This window comes from Gallinula chloropus (genome assembly GCF_964237585.1).
Source record: "Gallinula chloropus genome assembly, chromosome: 27".
Lineage (NCBI taxonomy): Eukaryota > Metazoa > Chordata > Aves > Gruiformes > Rallidae > Gallinula > Gallinula chloropus.
Genome location: NC_140112.1, coordinates 2,485,268 through 2,512,223, shown reverse-complemented (window position 1 = coordinate 2,512,223; position 26,956 = coordinate 2,485,268). Strand labels below are relative to the sequence as shown.

At 50.3% G+C, this 26,956-nt stretch overlaps 1 protein-coding gene across 1 annotated transcript; it reads left to right on the top strand.

The window, feature by feature from the left end:
* Positions 1 to 1,520: 1,520 nt before the first annotated feature.
* SLC16A4 (solute carrier family 16 member 4) lies at positions 1,521 to 11,230 on the top strand (the record flags this gene model as incomplete). Its single annotated transcript, XM_084275869.1, has 6 exons — positions 1,521 to 1,638; positions 2,154 to 2,297; positions 2,988 to 3,149; positions 5,531 to 5,742; positions 6,558 to 6,651; positions 10,957 to 11,230. 6 exons carry the CDS (start codon positions 1,521 to 1,523, stop codon positions 11,109 to 11,111), a joined length of 885 nt encoding a protein of 294 aa, XP_084131995.1. The 3' UTR covers positions 11,112 to 11,230.
* Positions 11,231 to 26,956: the final 15,726 nt, after the last annotated feature.

The window sequence follows — 26,956 nt, the reverse complement described above, 5'->3', positions numbered from 1 at the left end:
TGCTCTCTCAGGCTGGATCCTGCTGCTTCCAGAGGTGTGGGATGGGCGAGAGGATGGGAGGGAGCTGAGCCGGGAAGGATGGGGAAGGGAGAGTTTGCCAGGAGAGCTCAAAGATGGACACTGATGGACAGTGACCGACCTCTGGCACAAAGCAACCAAACTATCTGCTCTAGAGCAGCAGTACGGTGCTTGGCACTTAAAATCCCTTAAAGTTTAAGTGGTTACAGGAACTTGGTTGGAAAGGGAAGGGATATTAAGCTCTTTGCAGGCAGCAAAAAGGTTGGTAAAAGCTTCACCCACCCTCAAAAGGTTTTGCAAGCTGGACGTGAAACGCTGGTGCCTTCCTCAGTAACAGCAAAGTGGGAAAGGGTTTTGAATTGAAACAGCAGCAGAGCAAGGTGTTAATGTGTCCTGAAATTCTCATTTCCAGAGGAAAGGCAGGAGGAAGAGCCGGAGGTTCTGGCAGCTGGGAAGAGCCCCGGAGCCGAAGCCAGAGGGTGGGCGTGGGGGGTGGTGTTCCACTTCTTCCTGGTAAGCAGTGAATGAATTCACCAAACCCTCCTGGAGCTGGGGCTGATAGAAACTGAGAGTCTCATTCCTGGGGAGCAGAGGGCAGGACAGGCTGACCCCACTGAGCTAAGGGCCAGACCCAGCCCTGCTTCGCTACCCAAGTGCCATTACCCATCTCGGCACAGGCTGAGCAGACACACACACCCCTTTCCCTATGAAATGCCACCTGAAAACATCTCAGGGATGTAAATGAGCCCAGCCTGCAGCCCAGAGCCAAAAAGGCAGCTTGCAAACGAGAAGATGACTCTTCCCTACTCACAGACACATCGCTGGGCTGTCAAACCCAGGGACCCACCACGGGAGCAGCACCCGGTTACTCTCTCCCAGGAGGACCGAGCATCTCACCATCACCTCAAGGCACAACTTCTCCCTGCCACAGGCTTTAATGCCACACAGCATCTTCCCATCAGTGACAAAGACAACCCCATGCCCCAGCTAGGAAAGCTGGGAAGCACAGGAAAGCTGGGAAGCACAGGAAAGCTTTCCCCACTCACTGCCAATCCTCAACCACCCGTTACTGGGGAGGAGGGAGGGACTTAAAATTAAAGACATGAACCGTCCTTTGCTCCATGAGACAAGCCTGGGAAGCTGCTCTGGCTCATGTCCACCCTCACTCAATGCCTCATCAGCTCTTAGTGACCTTTGAGCGCTCAGACCCATTCAGATTATTTTTTTTAGTATTAAAATATAACTTTGGGAGCACAACAAACCCCACAAGAGGCTCGAGGGCTCTCTCTCTCCTCCTCTTTGGAGAAATCAGTTTGCACAGAAGGTTTTTTGAGGGTCTGTTAATAAACCAACGTGGCCACCACCAGCCCACCCTGCTGATGATCCATCCCACCAGTTAACGTGCCCCAAGCAGAACAAATTATCCACTCCCCAACAGAAACTAGCAGAAGGAAAAGCTCTCTCACCTCCATCTGCTTCCAATGCAGGTCAACGTACTCGTGATGGGGATGCTCAAGACCTTTGGGATTTTCTTTGTGGCTTTCCAAGAGGAGGTGGGGGGTTCCTCCGAGCAAGTCAGCTGGATTGGCTCCATCATGTCCTCCCTGCGCTTCTTAGGAGGTGAGCTGGCAGCCCTGAGGATGGGGACAGCACCTCAACCTCATGCCCCTTTGCTATGATGTAAGGGGTGCCAAGGGCACTGCGGGGCCAGTTTCCATGCTGGACATGGCTGGTACCCATGTGTGTCATTGCAGGAAGGGGTCTGAGGATGGTGCCTCATGATGCCTCGCTGTATGACACACTCAGAGAGCAAAGCCTTGCCCCTCACACCAGTATTGCCACCTCTGAGCAAACAAGCTGCTGAATGACTCGCAGCATGCACTGGGAAGCAGGCTCAGGGCAGCTGGAAGTTTGGGCTCTGATCCCTTCTCGAGGTCCCAGGGTATGAGACAAGAGCTCCTGGCTGCTCTCTGTCATCTTAACCCATCCTGAATTTCTTATGCCCCCCTCTCAGGGCAGCACACAGAGGCCACTCACCAGGGCACTGGATGCACCAACCCCAAAACAAGTCCCCAAGCCCTCACAGCATCACTTGGCATCTTCCCCCTGAGACTTCTCCCTCCTTTCCCTTCCAGCCCCACTCGTGGCCGTGGTCTGCAGGAGGCTGGGCGAGCGGCCAACCTCCATCATAGGGGCTGGCTTGGTCGGAGGGGGCTGCCTGCTCAGCACCCAGGCCACCAGCGTCCCCTTCCTCTGCGTCTCCATGGGACTCCTCCTGGGTGAGCAGCCTGCGACTCACCGGCGGGCAGAGATGTTCCTGTGCACCTTGGTAAAAGCAGCTCCTTTGATCCCCAACTGGGCAGTTCCTGTGGCAGGGAAGCAGCTCCAGCTCCTCTGTCTGTGAGAGGGGGGAGGTGTGAAACCCCAAAGTTTGATGCTCAGGAACATAAAACACCAGTTTCAACATGCTAGACCTACCTAACCTTGCTTTTTGTGATGAAACCTGGCATTTTAAATCCCTTCCTAACCATGCCCAGCCTGAAAACCCCCCAGCTCCTAAACCCCAGGCATTCCTGTGGCAGGGAAGCAGCCTCAGCAACTCTGTCTGTGAGGGGGTGTGTGTGAAACCCCAAAGTTTGATGCTCAGGAACATAAAACACCAGTTTCAACATGCTAGACCTACCTAACCTTGCTTTTTGTGATGAATCCTGGCGTTTTAAAATCCCTTCCTAACCATGCCCAGCCTGAAAACCCCCCAGCTCCTAAACCCCAGGCATGAAATCTTGTTCTCCACTGACTGCAACAGCAACATCCCCCCCCCCCCCCGCCTCTCACCCCAAGGAACCCCGCAAAGCAGGGCTGCTAGGGTGACAACGAGCTTGGGATGGCACAACATTGAATCCCTTGAGCTCATAATATAAAGCAACCACTTTCTGGGCACAAATACCTGTTTCTCCCCCTCCCTGCAGGGCTGGGGTTCGCCTGCCTGTACCAGGCAGCTGCGGTGATGACAGCCAAGCGCTGCAGGACACGCTTGGCTTTCTCCAACGCCGTCGCCCGCTCCGGGATGGGGCTGACATTTCTAATTGCACCCTTCACTCAGCTCCTCATCGATCTTTATGGTTGGCAAGGTGAGTGCATCTCCTGCTTACTCCACTTCAGGGGCATTAAGAGGGCGTTTGATACAGCCAGGCAGGGAAAGAGGCACCTTGGAAAAATCAGACGCACTGAGGAACAACTCCTGCCTCTTCTAAGGTGGTTTGGAGACATCTTTGTTAACACTTAAGCACTTGGTCATTGAAGTTAAGTCAGAGACACCTCAGAAGCCAAAGCTGAAAATCCCTGCCTTTACTATGCTTTTTCAGGCCCTCTTGAAGGTCCATCACATGAAACAGATTCTAACAAGGGGCACAAAACCAAACACCCAAATCCCAGAGGTAGCTCTGGAGTTAGAATCACAGAATCACTGGGTTGGAAAAGACCTTTGAGAGCATCGAGTCCAACTGTAAATTTGTTGCATGCATCACAGTGACAGGGACTTCCAGCTAGAGAAACAGATACCTGCTCCTTCAGCAGAGCTTTCTTCCATCTTCAATGCAAACTCCACCCTGTTCTAGAGAGACCATTTCCTACTGCTCCTCCATTCCCACCCTAAAAAAACCACAAATAAAAATCCTCTTCTGTCTTCCCTAGGTACCCTCCTGATTTTTGGAGGCATCATGTTAAACCTGGTGCCTTCCAGCATGCTGCTGCGACCCCTCAGCACCCAGCTGCCTCAACGCCCCTCTGCTAAAAACCAAGAGTGTGGGTCTGTAATGGCAAAGAAGGATGCAGAAACCATTGATGGATGCTCAGGTGAAAGCACTCACGGGGAAATAGAGCTTCACAGAGCACAGGACCCTCCCACCACAGAGGGAGTGATGATGCTCCATGGCAGAGATGCCTCCGGTCCGGTAAACATGTTGGCGTTGGAAGGGCTTGAGAACCCTCCCAGCTCACCAGAAATAGCCTCCAAGGCCAAGAGATGCTACAAATCCCATCCACCAAGCAAGAAAGCAAACTCAGAGCCTCTCCTGGACCTCTCCCCACTGAAGGATCCCGTCTTCTGCGTTTTCACCTGGTCTTTTTTGTTCAGCCACTTGGCCTACTTCGTGCCCACCTTCCACCTGGTAGCAAGAGCCAGGACGCTGGGCATCAGCAGCATGGACGCCTCTTACCTGGTTTCAGTGGCTGGTAGGCAAAAGCATCTTTTAAACCCATTTTATAATGACAAGGATACAAAAATAGTTAAGCCAAGCAACACAAACCTTGCCAAGAAATAGTCCCAAACACGTCCCAGAATAAATCTGCAGGGAAGAGGTTCAGCTCACAGCCCTTACCCCCTTCTGTATATATAGCGTTGCCTTCTGTACATCTACAAAGTCGCTCTCACATGGTGGGTGGTTCTCTCCACCCAAGCTAGGTGATCACCCATCCTCACCACACTGAGGGAACACAGGTTCCCAGTGATGTTGGTGCTATGCCCCCACCCCAAAACCTTCCCACCACAGCCCCTGCCTTGCTGAAGCCCACAGGCCACAGAAATACAGAGTCACTCCACATTCACACACCAGGAATGCACGTGGAGAGAGAATAAAACCAGTATTGGAGGGGGTGGGGGATAAAAAACCCAACCCCGTTAACTTGGTTCCAGCCATATGGATTTGGCACATTCACCTCCAAGGGGCATAAACCACCCCCCCAAACAGCCCAACCCTCAAGCCCTGAAAAATAACAATGTGCCCATATGAGTGGGGGTTAATGCTGGAGCCCCACCAGGTTAAGAAAGCAGCTGCAATCTCAGTCTTCAGAAAATATTTTATTGTACAAAAATAAATGTGCCTTCTACCCTGCCATGGGATACTGAGACACGATGCTGTCAAGGGATCTAGGAGGAGAGCAGAGGAATTCATCTGAATTTCTGAATTCAGAATAGGAGGGAGACAGAGGACAGCAAGATATTAGCTGACAGCGAGCGCTCCTCTGATCTGTAGCTCATAAAAACATTGAGACAGGAACATCCAGAGCAAACCAGGGGTTTGCTGAGCCTTTCACAAAAAAAAGAAAGAAAAGAAAAAAGGCCAGTCTTCTGTCCTTCTTTATGAAAACTAAAATCTCTTAAGCTTAAGCATATCTCTTCTTCATTTTCTGCTTCTTTACCTTGAGAGAGAGGCTGAACAGCAAGCTTCCCCTCCTGAGAGTTACTGCAGCTTTCTGCTGAGCGCACAGCCCGTGAGGGAATTTTTACAGGGTGCCCTGGAGCACCCACAGGCACCTGGCAGGAGCAGGCACCGAGGTGAAGACAGACAAGCACAGTATTAATTTTACAACAGCCTAAAAGCACCTTCCTGTAACTCCCTGGCATTCCAGCCCTTTGTGGTCAGGTTGTTACAGCGGAACCCAGGGGTGTTCCAGCGCGACGCAGTGCAGAGCAGCCACAAAGGTGAAACTGAAGGTTTCCTCTTCCCTCCAGGCATCACAGAGACTGTCAGTCAGCTGCTTTCAGGCTGGATTGCTGATCAGAACTGGACCAAGAAGTATCACTACCATGTGGCTTACCTCGTCCTCGCCGGCGTCACTAACCTGCTCTGTCCCCTGGCCACCACCTTCCCGTTGCTCATGACCTACGCGGTGGCCTTCGCCGTCTTCTGCGGTGGGTTCATGGCTCTGATCCTCCCTGTGCTGGTGAGTAGGACATTTCATGTAAAATAAACAAAAAAAACCCTCCTAACCCACCCACCCCCCCAAAAAAAACCCCTCCCATAGGATGTGACATCTCCAATGACATCCCCAAATCGCCCACAAACGCTTTCACACAGCTGAATTTCCCTGGGCTGCTGCAGACCTGTGTGTGACACCTCTTCCCTTCAGCCCTCCCAGTCTGAGCCCTGGGAAGCTCCAAAATTCCTCTCCAACCCACTCACTGGTATCCCCAGCCCAGATGCAGCCAAAGCACTGGTGGTTTATTGCTGGTTTATAATGACCTTGCCCTGCTAATTGCCTTCCACATCCCTCTTTCTGAAGCAAACTACTCCCAAGTCACGGGAGATCAATGGATTCATACTGGTCCCCATCTCACTAATGCTTAAGACAGGTCAGACATCTCCACTCCCCATCCCAGATTTATCTCTAACACAGACACAGCAGGATCCGAGTAGGGAGTTATCATTCTTATTTGGTCTTTCTTTCTGGGAAGGAATTCAGAGTTTAAAACACCTTCCTCAGAGTCTTGGCAGCGTTATTAGTTCCAGGAGATGCCCACGCAGCTGGGAGGCAGAAAAGCATCTCACATCCCAGTAATTTCCATGCTGGCCTTAAGGAGGCGAGCGGATACCAGGCTGGATCAGAGCTCCGGGTGCAAAGTCCTTTCAGAACTGCTGCTGAAGAGGAAATTCCAAACAGGAAAGAAACCCCCAGGGGAAAAGAAAAATAATTCAAAACCAACCTCTTGCTGTTCACACAAACTCAACCACTAATTGTCCCTTTTGGTTTGCAAACAGGTCGATCTAGTGGGTGTGCAAAAGCTCCACAGCTACCTGGGGTTTGCTGCTTTCTTTGCTGGGATAGCAGCCATCGGTGGGCCTCCTCTAGCAGGTAACTCTAACATTACCCTAAATGCTTTCCCAGTGCAGACATCCAGTGATAAAACCTGCTGCTGGCTCGCTCTCCTACCCACAGGCATCCAAGGGTGTTTTTTTCTGTCCTAGTGGGGGGAAAATAATCCCAACCAAGCCATATTTCAGCAATGTCCCTTTCTACCCTGGCATATTTCACTCATGCAGCTGCAGAAGCTGGGCAGCAGTTTGGAAAAAAAAGCCAAAAAAGGCAGCTAAACCTCCCCCCCAACATGTCTGAACCCCAACCACAGCAGGAGATGTTACCACAGATTGTACCCCCAACGGGGCATTTAAACATGGAACCTGGAACAGAGGGACTGAAGGGGAGACAAGGGGCAGAAGGCAAAGCCAGGCTGGGCTCAGCAGCAGTCCCAGCGAGCAGAGGCTCTGCAGCCTATGGAGCAGTCGCCGTAATCTCTTGTTTTGAAGAAAATTAGAGAGCTCAGCCACAAGAAGTCCTGGGCCCAAAGATAAGGAGGATGAAAAGCCTTCCCTCTTCTCCTCCTGCCAGAAAACCAAGGCAGGTTTGAGCATCTGGCAGATTTCAAGAGCTTTGAAGTGTGTCTCCAGTCTCTGCTTGGGAGCGAGAGACTCGTCCTCCTCCAAACCCCTTGGCCAGGACAAAGCTCTTCCTTCCCCTGATGGCGCTTTCACCGTACCTCACAGCTGGGAACAGGACCTGAGCTCTTCCTGGCTCCTCAGGATGCACAAAGAACAACCTCAGGTTAGGTATCTGGGTGAACCATGTCCCATCCCTCACCTAGCACAGGTATCCCCAGTAAAACCCAGCAACTCTTCAGCTATCACTTCCCTGCCCAACGCCTGCAAGAAGCTTTTTGCTCCAAGCCACCAAGGTCCCTGGAATATCAGCTCCAGCTTTGATTCCCCTAATCAATATTTGTGGGTCAGCAAAGCTCTGTGGCTGGGTGTCATCTGGAGCAAGCAAAGCATTTCACTGACAGCGCTTTACGCTGTCACGGTGATCCACAGCCTGCATCAGGTAAGAGCTCTTCTGCTGGTACAAGACATATGTCCTCCAGAGAGCCACCCCTGCACCGCCACCGCAGTAAATTCCCCGACGCAGTAACATCCAGGGTGAAAACAGCTCAATAACCAGTGCTCTCTGCTCCATGCATCACCCACTCCCAATATATTCTGGCTAATGGGAAGCCTTTTGCTTTCTGATAGCACTGAGCGGTCCCAGGGTGAACAGGGCTGGGTTTGGTGAAGCAAGAGGAGTTCCTGAAAAAAGCTGTCCACAAAAAAAACAGTCTTGTGATGCTGGTGGGATAAATAGAGGCCAAATGAAGCCAAGAAGCAAAACTCTCACTGATCCGTCTCATCAACAGCAGGGCAAGAGGGGTAGATGAGGTATTTAGGGCTATCACAGAATCCCAGGGGTTGGAAGGGACCTGGAGAGCTCCTGGGGTCCAACCCCCCTGCCAAAGCAGCTCCCCAGCTCATATTGCACAGGGCGGCGTCCAGACGGGGCTGGAATCTCTCCAGAGATGGAGACTCCACACCCCCTGGGCAGCCTGTCCCAGGGCTCCCTCACCCTCACTGGGGAAAAGTTCTTCCCCAGGTTGGTGTGGAACTCCCTGTGCTCCAACTTGCAGCCATTGCCCCTTGTCCTGTCCCCACAGACACTGAAAAGGGGCTGGCACAGAGCAATGGGACGAGGGGGATGGTTTAAACTAGAAAAGGGGAGATTTAGGTTGGGCATTGGGAAAAAGCTCTTCCCTCTGAGGGTGGTGGGTCCCTAGCACAGGGTGCCCAGAGAGGTGGAGGAGGCCCCATCCCTGGAGACATTCAGGTCAGGCTGGATGGGGCTCTGAGTGACCCGATCCAGTGAAGATGTCCCTGCTCACTGCAGGGTGGGACTGGGTGGCCTCTAAAGGTCCCTTCCAACCTTACACATTCTGGGATTCTACGGTTCTACCTGTAACGCAGCGAAAGCTGAGGCACAACAAGAACCATGAAGGTTAAAGAAATGCCCATTTTGCATAGGAGAAGGAAGCCCAATCACAGTGCAAGGAAGAGGGGACTTACCCACGGATCTGTGGAACTACAAGCCCTTAAATCCAGAGGCAGATGCCCCAACTGCAAGCCCAGGGTGAGAAGTTTGAAGGCTCCTTCATAGCTCCTCATCAGCCAGCTCCTCTGGACGCCTCTGCCCTGCTGGAAGAAAGCCCCAGAACAAATGTTATTTTGGCAAGCAGCAAGTGAAGTAAGGAGAGATGAGTGAGTGTATTTTAATTCCACAGACAGTGCAAATCAGGAACTCAAACTGCAGAAGAAATAAAACACGTAATCCAAAAACCCCAAACTCCCAGCACGCCAACTCCAGCCCCAGCAGATCCGGGTGCTGAAGGGGATGGAGTCCTTCGAACTCAGAGCACCCAAGCTCAGAGGCTCTCATCTAAATTTTCTAGCTATTCACAGTAGATATTGCTTCTCCACACCAGATATTGCTACTCAGGACCTCAGGAATAAATAACATTTCTGATTCTGGATCAGCCTGAGCACAGCATGAATATGTGCCATAGAGATTCCATTCAGACCACACTGGTGGCAGGGACTTTCCAGCACTGCTTAAAAAAATGTTGCTTTGCTGAAGTTGGCAACTTCTAACTGAGCTTCCTGGAGCAGGAATGGTTTATTTTCTGGATGGGGAGCAGGGCCACGGACACTGTGTGTGTTTAAAAGGCTGGGTGTGACGCGGTGGAAGGCGGTGAGGAGGCAACGCTGGTGTTGCAGTGCCACGTAGAGCTGAGAGAAAAAAAGAGTAAAAAAAAAATATCCTGAAGGCTATTTTTTAAAAAAAATGTAGATAAATCCATGTGTCTCCATGTGTCACAACTGGAGTGCTCGGTCGTGTCCGTCTTACACACAACGTCAGCGTCCCGTCTCCTGTCCAAATCCCACAGGCTTCCAGGAGCAAGAAGAGATCCCACCTTTGAGTATCAACCACTCTAAAAACACAGGGGGCACAGGAAAGCCCCCCACAGCACCAGGTCCAGCCCCAAGGGATCCTGCTTTCTGACAGCAGCTCCGTCTTTGCCCGCGCCGCGGCTCACACGATATCCCTGAGAACAAAACAAACCAGAGCTGAAACTCCCCCTGAGAAAGGCATGAGCCAGCACGAGCTGGAACAGGGGGGAGAGCAAAGCAGCTGGCAGCCCTTTCCTTGGCATGTAAAACCTCCCCACAGCCATGCAGACCCACAGCAAGGAAGATTTTAGCACCCCTGGTTTGTCCCAGACCCCCAGCGGCGTTTTCAGAGCTGTGGAGCTCGCAGAGAACAGCAGAGCAGCACTCTGGGGACTCTATTATCTCCTTTAGCTGGTTTTAAGGATCCTACCAGTCCAGGTGTAAAGAAATCACACCAGTCCAGTGGAGGAATTGCATTTTACACCAGCTCAGCTGCTAACCCACCTCAGACAGACAGACATCCATCCATCCATCCATCCATCCATCCATCCATCCATCCATCCATCCATCCATCCATCCATCCCTCCCTCCCCTCAGGCCAGGTTTGGGAGTATATCAAGGTTTTTATTACATGCAGCAGCAGCTCCCATCACTCTGAATATGTGAGGAATTACCCACCTTTGAAATGATTGTCTAGAGAGATGATGACATACCATAACTAAACAAAACACTTTGAGGTCACTTTAAAAGGCGATCACCTGCCCCCTCCAGATTCCAGAGCCTTTATGGAATTTAGATTTTCCTTTTAAGTGCTCACAAAGCTACTTTTAAGCAAGTTCACTTTGAGCTCCTGGCCTGGGATCTCTCATATTAGACAGGCTGCAGTAAATTGGGTCTGCTCACAAGAAGGCAGCGCTGGAGAATGTGGAGTTTGCAGCCCAGATGTTGGAAACACCGACACATGTAAGTCATCTTGGTAGCCCAATGGGATCTTCCATCTGCTTTTGGCTCATTTATTTAAACAGGGGGAAAGAAAGAAAGAGCAGTCAGGGATTAAATTCAACCAAATTAAAATCCACATCCACTAGAGGCTCAGGAAAAGTTAGCTGTGGGAAGAACGACCCTAAGTTTGCTGGTTATTCCATGGCAACGGTCCCAACCAGCTGGGTAAGTGCTGCCCAGCACCAGGCACACAAAGAGTTAAGGTAATTTAAAGAAAATATCTGAGGAATTCTTAAACAGGAACACACATCCTTTGCTTGCCACCCACCTCCCAAAAGGAGGTCTTGTTTTTTCCCCCCTTTCAGCGAGAAAAAGCCCACAGCTCTACTAACAATCTCCTCTCCTGCAGGGTGGCTGTATGACTACACCCAGATGTACGTCTGCTCCTTCCTCTTTGCAGGAGCCTGTGCCCTCATCTCACCTATTTCTTTCTTCTTCGAGCCTTCGGCCCAGAAATGGAAGCTAAAAAAAGCCAACCTGAGCAGCGGCCCCGCGCTGGGCTGAAGCGATTCTGGGCTGCAGATTTCACTTGAAAGGCTGGGCTTTGATTACAGCCACGATGGGGAAGCCAGCGCCAGGACAGACCTCCTGTACTGGGGAATAAAACCAGCAGCAACAATGAAAATGGGAATTGTTTTCAGGTGACAGATTCAGTTTGTATACCCAGCTATTTCTCCTGCGTGTGTGATTAAAACCATCTGAGAAACGTGGAGTGGAAGGCACTGTTTGATGGGGAAAAATAAGGCTCACAGCCTGGATGGGCATGGGCTTCATCCTGACTCTGCTCCTGAGCCATATCTCAGATTTAAACCCCTCCATACCTCAGATTTACCCCCCCATACCTCCAATTCACCCTCCCATACCTCCAGTTTACACACACACACACCCCTGCCCCCCCCAATTGTGCTTATTCCAACAGCTCGGTGCCCAAGCTGAGCTCCAGCTCTCCACCCACCACGACAGCGCGAAGCTGACTCACCTCTCGGGATGAGGCAGCCAAGGACCTCAGAAGTGCCAAAGCACCGCAGGAGATTTTAGTTTACTGTAATTAATTAGTCCTGGGGAGGGATGCAAGGACAGGGACGGTACAGAGGGATAAGGATTAAGCTTCCATGAAGGTATGGAGAGCAGCCATTCCACAAAAACCCCTTCTTCCTTGAGAAGAATGCTGAGTAGTTGCCGCTCGCTCTCCCAGGCACAGTGATATCTGCCAGAGCACAGAGGACCTGCAAGCAAACCCAATTCTAATTAAAGCCAGTACCCCAGAACAGCACACACAGATCAGACCCCTCTGTCCAGAGACTCCTCTCCCCTTCTCTATACCCTCCCCATCACCCAACCACTCCACAGACACACGAAAGCAGCTCCCAGAGCCCAGCAGTGGCTCTGAGCCTATATGCAGCAATCACTCTATAGATCAAATTTGGATGGGAAGAACCATCACGGCTGCTCTGACTCTGCTCTGCCCTGCTCAGGCCCCACCTGGAGTGTTGTGTCCAGTTCTGGGCTCCCTGGGATCAAACAGACAGGGGTCTCCTGGAGAGAGTCCAGAGGAGGCTATGGGGATGCTGAAGGGCCTGGAGCATCTCCCCTGTGAGGAAAGGCTGAGGGAGCTGGGGCTGTTCAGCCTGGAGAGAAGAAGACTAAGGGGGGACCTTATGAATGTTTATCAATATCTTCAGTATGGGATGCAGGGGGAAATGGGCAGCCCCTTTTCAGTGTCTGTGGGGACAGGACAAGGGGCAATGGCTGCAAGTTGGAGCACAGGGAGTTCCACACCAACATGGGGAAGAACTTTTCCCCAGTGAGGGTGAGGGAGCCCTGGGACAGGCTGCCCAGGGGGGTGTGGAGTCTCCATCTCTGGAGAGATTCCAGCCCCGTCTGGACGCCGCCCTGTGCAATATGAGCTGGGGAGCTGCTTTGGCAGGGGGGTTGGACCCCAGGAGCTCTCCAGGTCCCTTCCAACCCCTGGGATTCTGTGACTTTCCAGAAGGGAGGTTGCAGTATTTTTGCATTATCACCCACTATTGGACACGCTGATATGGTTCTGAGCTGTTGTAAGGGTTTAACATGGCAACCGTCCCTTTTCTTAAAAATATTAAACCAACAAGAGTGGTTTCCCCTCCAGAAACGCTCCTTCCAACCCTCAAAGGGTTTATTTCAAGCACAAAATTAAATAAAAAGCTACAGAACATGATGGCAGCCACACAACGCAAAGAAACGAGGCGTGCTTAAAGGAGGGGGAGAGCTCAGCCCTGAATCTGCAGTACAAGGGGAACATCAGTGCTATGAAGTGGTTCAATTTTATTCCTTTCTGTGGCAGGAACCCACAGGCAGCAGGAGCTTCAGAAATTGGCCTTTCACACCCAAACCACATCATCAAACCCAGCATGGGATTCAGTGGTACTAGTTAACATCTGAACCCACATGAGGATCTCTACCAGGTCATCTTCCAAGCAGCCAGGGCTTAAGGATAAAAGTATTTAAGATGCATTTAAGGCACTGGAAGTTTAAGGAGGGGTGAGAGGGGACCATGTAATTTGGCTTAAGCCAGTCCCACACTAAGCTGACACCTTCTGCAGCAGGGATGAAGCTTTCCTTTGCGAATCTGAGGTTTCAGCTCTTGTAACTCTCTAGTTCATCACTGCCCTACTGAAGGAACTGAAGGCTACCAGCAGCACTGCCTGCCTGCTGTACAGGAGCTATGAGGAACACCTGGCTTCAGCTTCTCCCATCCAAAAGCTCTGAAACCCCTCATTCTGCATCTCTCCAGCACACACCAGTAGGGCTTTTCGCTATTCAGAGCGTGAGTCCCAGTAACCAGAGCAACACAGGGATGAAGAAGAGCCAACACACCACGTCCTCACTCCACCATTCTCACTCTACACGACTCACAGCACCCATTGCCATGCTCCAAGCTCTCCCTCTCCCTGTAAATAAAGACCATCCTTTCCACAAATGCCCTGCTACATTTTCCCCTCTTTTGCCACTGAGAAGCAAAGTGCAGCAGGATGTGGTGTCCCACCCCATCTGCTCCAACAAATGGGCTCCCTTCAAAGCCTCCAGGTTTTTAAGGAGAAGAGTCCTTCCCTGTTGTCTCCACCAGCAGATTCCTTCCCCGTACTTCAAAAAATGTGTCTCCCAAGTGCTCACACCCTCTTTCCTTCTGCAAAGGAGCAAACAACCCAGGAGCTCCTGTCTTACCCCACGGATAGGCACCACCAGCCTTTACTTGCCCCCAGAACAATCCTGCAGAGGCCAATTACTTCTCTCCAGCCCCCACCACCTCTTCTCTATAAAAAAGCTTGAAGAAAACACCCCCCATCATAAGAAAGCCCTCCCAGCTTCCCTGCATAGTCCTACCATCAGGCTGGGAGATGGGAGAAGACTCCTCAAGCCTTTGTCTTGGCAAGCGAGCGGGCTCAGGATAACCTTGGTGGTCAGACACACTTCTCTCCTCTCACACCTTCAGCTGCAAAAGGCAAAACACACAACAGATGTGTTAGTTCTCCTGGCAGCTCTGCCAACTGAAGGCAGTTACTTGCAAAACACAGGGCATTAGAGAAACAAACAGCGAGACAACGATGGGAACATCTGCCTGGAGGAGGATTTGAATTTTTTTTTCCTCATCCCACTGATGTCATTTTGCAAACAACTTCATAAAGCAGCTTCTGCATAGTAAAGAGCATCCCGTGCTATTTGGATAAATGCAAAAGCAGGGGTTGATGGGACACACACAAGTTTAAAAGCTGCAATCGTAGAATCATAGAACAGTCTGGGTTGGAAGGGACCCCAAGGATCACAGAGCTCCAACCCTCTGCCACAGGCAGGGACACCAACCTCCAGGCCTGGAGCTACACAAGGTTGCCCAGGGCCCCAGCCAACCTGGCCTTGAACACCCCCAGGGATGGGGCACCCACCCCCTCTCTGGGCAGCCCCTTCCAGCACCTCACCACTCTCTCTGTAAAGAGCTTCCCCCTAATACCTCATCTAACCCTTCCTTCCTTCAGCTTCACTCCATCCCCCTGGTCCTGCCAGTCTCTGCCCTTTAACAAGCCCATTCCCCTCCTGTTCCTCTGCTCCCTTCAGGGACTGGGAGGCTGCAGTGAGGTCCCCCCACAGCCTTCTCTTCTCCAGGCTGCACCAGCCCAGCTCCCTCAGCCTCTCTCCATAGGGGAGCTGCTCCAGCCCTCTGAGCATCTCCGTGGCTCCTCTGACCCCTCTCCACCAGTCCCACATCTTTCTTGTCCTGGGGCCCCAGCTCTGGACACAGGACTCCAGCTGGGGCCTCCCGAGGGCAGAGCAGAGAGGGACAATCCCCTCCCTGTCCCTGCTGCCACCCCTCTGCTGATGGAGCCCAGGATCCCATCGCCCTTCCGAGCTGCCGGCTCTTGGGAAGCTTCTCGCCCCCCAGAGCCCCCAGGCCCTTCCCAGCAGGGCTGCTCCCCAGGAGCTCCCCTCCCAGGCTGTGTGTAGGGCCGGGACTCCTCGGGCCCAGGCACACGACCGGACACTTGGCAGCATTGAACCTCCTTCAGTTCAGCTGGGCTCAGCTTTCCAGCCTGTCAAGATCCTTTGGGGTGGCTTCCTGTCCTTCTGTGTCAACCGCCCTGCTCAGCTCGCTGTCATCTGCTCAGGACACAATCTCTCAGGCTGACAAGCAAACCCCCTCTTGCCTGACTCCCTTACTCAGCTGCAGGTTAGAGAAAACGAGCAGCAGTGGCTCCAAATCACTGTGGCCTCCCCAGTCCTCCTGCCTGGGCCTAAGAAAGCAGCAGCCCTGCAGTAGAGAACCAGGTCCCCTCGTGCTTTCCAAGCCGCCCGCAACCTCTGGAGCATCACCTCTGTATTGGAAAGAAATCCCTAACAACCTCCTAGAGATTCTTCCAAATAAATAATCAACAAACAAGAAGCAACTTGTACAATTAACACCGATCTCAGCGCTGTCTTGAGGCACTCGGCCTAATGGCTTCCTGCCCCAAGCTGACTTGTGGCACAGGCGATGCCTGGGGTGGCATGTGAGGGCAGGCTGCTCTCACTCCCTGATGAGCCATCTGATTTGGGAGCGTTTTGCCAAAGACTCTGTGGTTCATAAAAAATTTCCACGGGGAAAGTGGTGCAGAGAAACCGAGCACTGGCCATCTCTCCAAGAGATACAGCAACAAAGTTCGCTGGTGAAGCACCTGAGCGATGGGAGGCTCTTATGAGAAGCCCGAGGAGCCAGCCTCTGATTTTGACTCTGTCCCAACAGAAACCTGATGCAAGACGCCCAACTGCACTCAAAACACAACCCTACCTGCTGTAGGTTAAGATTTCTGATGGACAGGGCACTGCGAGCCTGAATCCCGGTTTGTTTTAGCATCGTGAGATTCAGAAAAGGAGAGGAAAATATGAATTGGGCTTCTCCAACAGGACACTGCAGCACATGCTGGGTTTCTTTGGCTGACAGAGTTGGGCTGGTTCAGCCTGGAGAAGAGAAGCTCAAGGGGGACCTTATAGCACTTTCCAGTCCCTGAGAGGTGCATGTAGGAAAGCTGGGGAAGAGCTGTTCCTGAGGGCACAGAGTGATAGGACCAGCAGGGATTGTTTTAACCAGAAAAGGGGAAATTTGGGTTGGGGATTAGGAAAAAGTTCTTCCCTCTGAGGGTGGTGGGTCACTGGCACAGGGTGCCCAGAGAGGTGGTGGAGGCCCCATCCCTGGAGACATTCAGGTCAGGCTGGATGGGGGAAGTGAGCTGATCTAGTGAAGATGTCCCTGCTCACTGCAGGGTGGGACTGGATGGCCTCTAAAGGTCCCTTCCAACATTACACATTCTAGGATTCTCATGTCCTTGTTGGGAGTTCCAGGGGCTAAAAAATGCTTTTCTGTCACCATTTAATCACTTATTCTGCTTATATATGTATATTTTCTGTGCATATAACACTGCAAGGCAGCTCTGGGAGGTAGAGGTCTAGGGAAAGAAGGGAGCAAGCAGCAGCACGAGAGCAAGAGGCTGTCACTGCCATCTCCAAGAAGAGCCTGGGCACCCTCTGACACTCATTGGGACCCACTTCCAGGGCCTGTGTATCAGTAGGACTGATTTACAAGACAGGCACCTGTTGGATCTTAATCCCTGCTGCAACTGGGTGTACATAAGCCAGGACACCAAGCTGGAAAGACTCAGGTCAGGTATGTGAAAGCTACAGAAGCTGATGCTGAGACTGCATTGAGAAGGGTGCTGTGTGAGTCCTTCCCCCACGCTGGAATTGCTTTATGTTTTATGTTATTATTTGATAGTATTATTTTATACCATCCCCATGCCCCTCTGAGGGCACCGGCCCCAGGTTCCCCTTTGTCACTCTGTATGGCTGGAAACCTGCTCTGGGTCACTGAAAATCCAGGCAGAGATTTTTAACTCCCGGAGCTACCCATTCCTCAGCAAGCAAAATAAACCTCCCCACAGAGAGCCTGGCTTCTGGATTCAAATAAATAAATAAATACATAAATAAATCTACTTGGCTTCCAAGGCTGGGACTTTCCCCACCACTCCCCCCCCACCCCACCCCAACCCCAAGGACTGGCCAGCCCAGCACTAAACACAAAGAGATCCCGCTGTTCATTGCATAATACGTGAGGATCCTTATCTCGAAGGAACATCCTCTCCAAGCGCTGGACTGGAACAGCCTCAGCCTTTCCCAGGCCCTGCTCGAGCTTGGGGGGAGCTCAGGGATCTGAGGCCAGGGTGAGAGCCCAGAAGTTTTGGGTTTAACCCATCACCCGGGACCTCACATTGACCCTTTCTTGGCACCTTGGCCGCTTTACACACAAAACCACCGCAAGACTCTCGCCCACGGCGATAGTGCGAGAAACACGGGGCTCAGAGGACACTCATTAACCACAGGGCAGGGAGGAGGAAATAATCTACATCCTTCAGATTTTAAAGGGGAACAAGAAGCTTTCTTCTGCCTGTGGCGGGTATGGGGCCGGGTTTTGGGGTGAGGCAGCACACCCCAAATAAGATGCTCCACCTACCAACGCTCCTGAGGTTTCCGCTTTTAATTTAAGCTGCAGGAAGAACACATTAAAAAAAAGGGATTTAAAATAGCAGGGTAAGGATATGACAACACAGCCTTCCAGCAACAGGAAACAAGGCTGTTGGCTCCTGCTTCGCTCGCTTGTTTGGCAGATCCCGTGTGCGGTTTGGGCTGTTTACTCGCCCTTACACACACTGATAACAGGAACGCTCGGGGGGGTTTTGCTTTTGGTTTTTCCCTTGGGTGCTGCCCCCCCTGCCTGGAACACAGCCCACAGCCCCGTTAGCAATGCTAGAGCATTATTAGGCTGAAATTCAGCAAAGCCCAAATTAAAAAGTTCCATTTCTAGCAATTTGAGAGCCCCCACAGGAGGCCAGGAGGGTTGTTTTGGGTGGGTTGGTTGGGGGTTTTTTTTAAATCTTTAAAGGCAGCCTGAGTGCTTTCATTGAAGTGTCTGGAATATTAACAGCTACCCCAGTGAAAAACAAAATTAACCCAGATGTTTGAAAAACCAGAAGCTTTAGCGTTGGCTAAGTGATCTCATGGAGAAGCTTTCAAGCCTGTGGTAACCATAAAGGAGATGGGAAGCTCTCACTCACAGCCAAGTTCAGAAGTAATTCATGGGTCAAAGTCTCCATTTCCAAAGCAATACACACTTTGCCTCTAAAGTCATCACTGTGCTTTGCAGAACTTTCCCCTACAGATCATTTCTGACATGGGCAAGATAAGGAAAGGAGTGCACACTGGCTCGGGGGAGGCAAAGGGTGTCTTTACAACCACCACCCCCACCCCCCCCCCAATGCCCAATATAACACAAATAAATTGATTTCCAACCCCTCGAGCCTTTGGTCAAGCAGGTGAAGGAGCTACAGCCAAGCCAGCTGAGATAAGGGGGGGTTGCAGGGATGGGGCATCTGTAGGACCAGGCTCTCCCAGCCTGCATGCGATGAAGAAGAGCAAGAGCATTTGTTAAAAGATACCTGCCACCTCAGAACACGTCTGTGCCCAAAAGTCTTGGCTCAAGAGAAGAAAGCTGGGCTGGCAGATGGGAGAGGTGAAGCCCTGCATTCATCCACCCTAGAGGAGCAGCACGAGCAACAACAACATCCCCGTCCTTGCCGTGCCCTCCCCGAAAGCCTCAACGTGGTGTTTCAATCTCAGGTGGTTCAAGAGTTTATCCCCCACTGAACCTCTGCCCAGGCCGGCAACGGCGTTGGGTCAGGAGCTGAAGCACCCGATGCTCTCCTGCTGACAGGCAAGGACCAAAGGCTTTCCCTTGAGCAAGCAGGCCACAAACACCCACCCTGGCCCACAGGACAGCTCCCCACGAATGGCAAAACCCCCCATGAGACCTTGTTGGCTTCCCTGGACTCAGAATCCTCCTGTGCCCTACGTGTGTCCCAAGGCATGCCTAAAATATCTCATTTTACAGGCGTGAAACGCAGCACTGGCACAGGAAGGGAGATACAGAGTGGATGATCCATGTGCTCCCCTGCTCCAAAGGGCAGGAATTACAGGGAAAACTGCCAGTTCGAGGCAGGATGCGGGATTAAGCTGTACCCATGGGTAAAAGTCAGCCTGACCTATTACTGGATCTGGGGACAGGAAATACTGAAGATAACTAAAAACCTGCAGCCCGATCTTCAGATCCGATTGCAGGACTAGGTATGAAGGTCAAGGCAGGGAGACAAGTAGATGAAATACCCATTGCCCACAATTAACCTACAGTTCGACCGCGGAAGCCGACCAGGTGTACACACACAACCCATCCTGGGGCAACACACACAGGCTCAAACCCAACAGCACGGACAGAGGAGCTGGGCTGGGAGCTGGCAACTCATTAGCTCAGAGAAACACCATCAGTTTTGACAGCATCCATACGTCCGCCCTTCAATCGCATTTAATTAAGACAATTAATTAATTTAATTGAGCAGGACCCAAAGGATTGACAAAGCAGCAGAGCTTTGTGCCACCACGGACACATTCTCCACTCCTGCCAGGAGCACCTCAACTCCATCAGCATGTGAAGAAACAGGATCAACACCAGCGGGGTCTTATCAATCGGTCCCAAATAACCAACCCGTCACACCGAGCGCTGCCCACCGAGTCCTTCAGCAGCAGAGTTCACCCGGTTCCCAAGCCAGCTGCAGTTCAACTCAGGCAGTAACCAGAAGAGACACAGTGGAAACCACAAAGCCATCAGCCCAAGGTAAATCCCACTTCTTCCCACGGCTTTCCTGCAGGCGCCTTGCCCGACCAACTCGCCCCACAAACCGGGCGACGTGGCGAGAGCGTATCCTCACGCAACATTTGCCATTTCCCGGGAAACCAGCAGCACCAGGCGAACAGAAGCTCGTTATTAGCGAAGAGCAGAATCTGGGCCATCTGATGTTTTAAACTTAACTTGTTAAATCAGCCATGGCTGGTAAAAGCACAACTCTAAAAACAACCCAACCAACCAACCCCGTGTGAATTCACAGAACCGGTTCCCCGTCCAACCCGCTCGTGTCGCTTTCCACTGTGGTGCAGTTAATTAAATGCTTCTCTTTATAAATCCACTTTCCCCAGCAGTCTCATTAGCCAAATTAATATGATGCATATAGAGCACTTAACCCTTCAAAGAGACTGGTTTTAACAAAAGCCGGGCTTTACCTGCCCACAGAAACACCCCCCCTAACCAATCCAGAAGCCAGAGGAGCAGACCCAGCACAGGAAAAACAACTCACTATTACAAAGCGACCACAGGAGAATCATCCCACGCCACATCCCACGATACCTCCAAGGCTCTGGCATAAATATCTAACGTACAGGAGACGGGGAACAATCTCCCAGCTAAATACAAGTGAAATCTGAAGGCAGACCTCTTCTGGAATTGGCACCGACAGCCCCATTTGCTGTAACACAAGTCAAAGGGTACCCAAAGAAGTGGGGGAGTGCCCAAGCCCTGAAACACAAGCCTGGTTACCCAAGCAGCCAGACAGCTTGTTCAAAAACACCTCCCTTATTTGGGTTATGCTACCTCATCACTCATCCCCAGTTGCCATCAACCACCCGGCCAAGCTCAAGAGACTGAGACGTGTCTCCCGTCATCGCTACCAGCCCCAGATCTGTACACCACTTCACATCATACCCGACTCAGAGGTTGTATCTCAACAGGACATGAAATACATCACAAAACTCCAAGCTTTAACAACTGCTAGAAGAAAAGGCATCTCCAGAGCCTCCCATCCCCACGTTACAGCAGTATCTACAATGGCCCCCACTTCCAACAAGCAGCTGAATTGAAGCGCTTGCCCTCGCAGCCCATCAGCTTGGCTTGCCACACCAACACAACCCAACTGCAGGTGGCCTTCTGGCTTAAAGCAGCATCAATTCATGTGGTTCACAGAGTCAAAACAACAGCTCTAGCTCACCAAGCTGGAAACCTTTAGTTTTACACTGCCCTAGGCAGGCAAACCTCATGTTTGGTGAGGGGAACCCTCCCCAAAGCAAACACAAGACACTATGTCAAGGAGCTCGCTCCTTCGCTCCCATCCCTGAGCTGATGGAGCAGCACACAACCAAAGCAAACACATCAGTACAAGTTAGCAGGCTGGGAGAAAACCCAAACCCACCGAACAAGGAGAAGAAAAACCAAAAGGCAAACAACAAAATCATCTTGGTTTACATTACAATTCAGTTTGACCTCTTAAACCCCCTTACCTGTGGTAGGGATTTGCCCCGGGAACCTCGCAGAGCACAACCACGGCATCCTTTCGTCCGAAGGCACCTGCAGCCTAGCAACGATCCTGCGGGGCTGCAGGACAGCACTAGGTTCAGTATCCACGGGATGTTAAAGTATGCCAAGGCAACCAAGGGCAAGCTGGGGTTTCAAGGTGTCTTCATCTGCACGTCACATTAATTCTAACAGACCAGCAAGCATAACACGAGAGGTTTCTGAAGCCAACGATGCAGCAGTGTTAGCTTCCTCTTGATGTCTGCGGTTGTCAAACGTGCCCCGAAGTCTCCTGCAGCAAACACGGAGTTGGACTCCTGCACTGGAACAACCTTCCACAGGCTCGGGAGCCCCCAGTACAGGAGAACGCGGCGACTACAGCACACAACATTTTCAGGTCGCCTCCGTTATTAGCATTATACTTTCTCCTCTCACCACTACCCAGCGAGGCGACTGCAAAGGCAGACATGCAGTCGTACCTGAGACGCGAGCAGGGTGCATGCACATCCGAGGCGTGTGGAACCATTGCGCTTCGAAAACCGGTCAAAATAAGGCACTGAGACACCAACGCACAAGGTTTCTCTAAATTACCAACTCTAGCTCTCAGGAACTCTTCATCCATTCAGCACTAAACCCGTAACCGCTGAAAAGCCCCTGGAGATGGAGGAGCGTGTGTCAGGAAAGGCTTTATTAACATCACTTAAACCACTTTTAAGGACTCATTGCTCTCTTTTTTTTTTTTCTCTCTCTCTCTCTTTTGGCAATTTGGTTCAAAGGTTTTTACGTGCAAGATTCAAAGCAATCTCAAAACGTTTTCTTCAAAATTAAAAGAGTTGGTTTTTTTTTTTTAAAAAAAAAAATTAAAAGGAAAAAAATCAGAACTAAAGAAGCCAAACGTGTGTTGGGTGAACAAAATAAATCAGAAACTTAAAATTCAGGAACTCCAGCTCGTCGAACCAGCGAAGCCCCAGACTTGTACACCGTTCTGAGACGCAGGGTTGGTGCTTCCCTGCTTCTTGCATGCCAGCATCAGCACCGCTTCCTCGACAAGATGAGGAGTAAAGCAGCAAGCGACCCCCTTTTTCGCTGCCAACAAAGAGGGGGGGAGGGGGCCCACGGCAAGACAATCAACTAGATTTCTTCAGATTTGGTACAACAGGCTGGTCAACGCGAAAAGTGTCGGTTCTCCCCGCTTCTTGCTCAAGACCCACAACTATCAGATCAAACAAGTGAGCAGGAGCAGTGTGTAACCCCTCCGCTGCGAACCGAGGCGTCAAACGGTTGTCGTTCAATTCACTTCCAGGCAGAAAAACCAATTTTCCTCAAAAGAAACAATTTATTTAGAATGGAAACAAAATCAGCTCAACTGTGAGCGCATGTTTGAGTGACAGCTACTTTCAAGCTGTGTGAGCCATAAAAAGGGTATTCCTTTACTTTTCCAGCAATCTTGTGTACACAGCACAAAGCAAAGAGGTCATTTTTTTTTTTTTTTTCCACTTAAAACACGGGCATCGGCATCACAATAGCAGATACACAACTTTTTTTTTTTTTTTTTTTTTTTTTTTAAAGCTGCCATTTTTAGTAAAATGCACAAATACTAAACAGATAAGCTTTCTTCCATCCGGGGGGGTTGTGGGGCCCCATGTAAATTCCACACGAGCCCCAAGGTCCATTAGAGCTTGGTATCCTATGCGGTTGTCTTCTGCGGTCCGCCAACTTGGCTTGCAGGAGGAAAGGAAAAGGTTATTTCAATACAAATGCATACAACAGGGGTTTATGTTTCATTTTGCCCCCCCCCCCCTCTACATTATACAGATGAATGTAAAGAGCTACAAGGCCTTTCTGAATATTCTACTCGGACTTCAAAAAGCACCAAGACCACCCACGGGCACGAAACCTTGAAATGAAGTCACCTCCTATGTATAAGATGCATAACAAGTAGTGCAGGGCTTCTTTTTTTGGACCAAGGTTTAAACTAGGCTTACAGTACTGCTGATTATTCAACTTTCAGTAACAGTTCATGGGACACGCGAACGAAATACAATTAACCAGGAGAAAAACCAACCGAGTTCTGGGGAATTCGGTTGCCTTTCCTCAAGGAACACTTCCTGGAAGGCAACGCATTGACAGAAAGAGGAAACGTAGTGTTACAAGGTTCTCCCTTGCTCTCCTTTTGCTGCGGAGTCGGAGCAGCAGCCAACTCTGATGTTAAAGGAAAGGTCAAATCAAAGACACGCCTAACGATTTCAAATCGTTACTCGTCAAGTCAGAATCCTCATCCATCATTTTCACACCATCAAAACTGCATCAAGTTGAATAGTCACTGAACCATTCCCTGAACCGTACAGTCTGCTTGAAGCCTAATACCAAAGCCATCTCATCATTTAGGGTTTTAAATCATTGGGATATCTGTCCTCCGGTGCTATCTGCAGAAAAGTAACAAAAAAATGGGGGGATACAAAGGGGAAAGAACCCCAAAAGCTCTACAGTCACATGGCAATCACTTCTTCCACTCTTGTTTCTGTTCAACAGGCCTACAGCAGGCTCCCTGGGAGCACTGCCCTCAACACTGTTTTGTTTTGTTTTTTTTTTTTCTTAAAAGCCAGGAACTAGCATTTTCCAAGCCATTTTCCCTGAGTCCTCAGAGTTTTTGAACCTGTCTTCACAAATTTTGATTCACTCTCCTCCTCCCTGTTAATACTTAAGGCCTTTCACCTCAGTTACCATCAACCAGACGGCTCCCCAGCCAAGGCAAGACATTTAAAACTCTCTTCTCCGCCCTCCACAGGGGGCTGAGCAAAGCATCATGAAAAGAGTTCAATCCTTGAACACCCTTGTTAAAAACAAAAATAGAGAGAGAGAGAGGGGCAGGGGGGGAAGATTTGCCAGCCTGGCATGTAACGCCCTGTGCGTGCTCTCTCTCCCCAGGTCTCAGAAGGATGCGTTGTAACCCTGAAACCTCTGGAGCTGAGGGTAACATCAGCGTTACTGCCGCAGTCCCAGCCAGCCAGAGCAAAGTGAGTCCCTGGACAGCAGCCGAGAAGGTTGCGTAAAGTTTCCAATTAAAAAAATAACAACAAAACCCCCCCAAAACAACAAAAAAAAACCCAACAAAACACAAACCCCAACAGCTAAAATCCTAAACAAAAGTATGAGTCATTTGAGGTTCTTTCCCCAAAGCACAGAGCACGACTATGAAATGATTCAGGAAAAGGACATCCTTTTTCCACGCTCATCCGACAAACTCGTGAAATCCGGGAACATCAGCTGCACACAACGTTAAGGGGGAGAGAAAATAAACCACTGAGCAAAGGAATGCCAAACACAAGGAGAGCACTTAAGTTTGCTACATCTGGTTTGCTCTACACAGAGGTGGTGTTACGTATGGACTTCTAACTCACGTTCAGCCCTGGCCAAGCCAATTCTTTAGTGGACAGTTACTCCAATGGTGCACGCTTCAGAGCCTAAGAGAAAAGCACAGCCAACCAAGCTGCACCAGCCCTGATGGCAGCACCTCAATGTAAGTGCCAGCAATAAAACCCCCCCCAAAATATTTTGCCAGTCAACTGTGTTTTGACATTAAGAACCCTCAAGGGGTGCTAAAATCCTTGCTGACAAAACAGAGCAGCAACCACAAATAAACCAGATTTAAAGAAGCAGGTACTCCATTAAATAAGGAACCAGAAAACCCAGAGTCAAATACAGCACTGCCCGTTCCTTATCACCCTCCAGCACAGCACAATTTTGACTCAGAAAAGCCCCCAGTGGGTAAAACCCCCGCTGTTTTACAAGGAGTAAGGGCAGCACACCTAGGCTGCTCTTCCCAAAAGGGTTCCCACACCAAGTTTCCTTCGACAAGCTACGTCAACCCCAAGTTTCATGGGATTTAAACACAGGTGCCTACTGCGTCTCAGCGTAACAAACACCACTCTCAGCACGGTTTAAGTGCTGAACACAAACGTTAGTGCTTTTCCCCCCCCCCCCATAGTTTAGGGCAGAATTTGAATTCCCAGCAGTTGGAGTTTCTTTCCTTTAGAACTCTGCGCTTGCACCTAACTCATGTGGGATGCAAGGCTGAAATTCACTCCGAACACAAGCAGCACCGCCAGCGGCGGCGTGCGGTACCCACAGCGTTCATTACCTGCTGACACACAACAGACACCTGCTAGAATTGACACAGACATTCTCTGCAGTGAGTGGTAAATACGCCGCATCTTGGAAATAAAAAACATACAGTTATTCGCATTATCGGGGTCGTTTCCAAAAATTCTCATTGTTAATAGGAAGATGAACAGCTGAATTCTGCCATCTCTTACATTCACACTGAGGACAACCCAGCAAGGCTGGATTTTACCCTCAAAACATTTAAGAGCATTAAATGAGGCTTGTACGGCTCCGTTTAGAAAGAAAAGTCGCTGTAAAACCACACTGGGTTCTCCAGATAAGCTGCCATTCAGGTTCTCAGCTCACCATGATGCTTGGGGGACTATGATTACTCATTCCAGCCTGAGAACTGAAGTGAAAGCCCAGTTAAACCCCAGCGCTCTCTGACGAGCGGGTCAGCAAAGCAGCATTGACAGGAATTCCTATTTTCTGAGACACCGAGTCTCAATACAGTCACACTTCAGAACCACCAGGCCCATAAAATACATTCAAGACATTTCCTCCTCCGTTACTAGTCCGTGTTTTGAACTCGATTTTTGCGTGGCACAAACTGAGATCAACTTGTGCCTGGATCAGCTGCCCAAGGAGCATCGCGGAGGATGGGCTGAGCGAAGCAGCATGGCTCTTACGGTGCCCGAGTCTCTGAAAACGTGGCTAAGTGCAAGACTACATTCTGGGTTAAGTGCAAGATTACATTTTTGGGGGGGGGGGGGGGCCTGTAAATCGATACAGTCGGATGTTACGCTTCAGTTTGGAAGCCAGCTGCAACACCTTTTCGGTTGTTCAACAAAACAACAGGGATTTCGGTCCCTTCTCGCCTCGGGAACGCCTGTAGGCAGAGCCAGCTGGAGAAAAGCGCCCAATGAATGGAGGGAAAGCAAAACTTCACTGAGTTCTTTCCAAAAAAAAAGCAAAACTGCTTCCTCCCAGAGAGGAACAAGAGTTCAAACCTCAGCATCTCGGGATACTTAGAACACTTCTCCCAAGAGGCTAAGACCACTTTTACTCCAGACACCTATAAAATGCTAAACCTCATGTAATGCCCACTGCGCTGTACCTGAAAAGTCCCTAGCAGACAGCAGTTTCTTGCTATTAACAAAGAGGTAAAACGTTAATGAGAACTTTTATGTAATTAAATTAGCACAGAATTAAAACCATCTCTGGAGAGAAGCACACTTGCTCAGAGTTTGCACTGTGGAACCAGACCCCACTGTACCTGCAACTCTTTAAAAACAAACAAAAAAAATAAAAATATACATTTAAAAAGGCAGTAAAAACAAAAAACCACAATAAACTAAGGTTATTCTTAAAGCACCTCCTTGTTTCTTGCATACCAGAGTAAGCACAAGACATTCATGGTTTGTAACAAAGTCCTCAGCTATTTACCAAACATTGTCGCTGCTACAAACCCAAAGTGCATATGTGGGATACAACAGAACTCGGAGAAAGAGGAGAA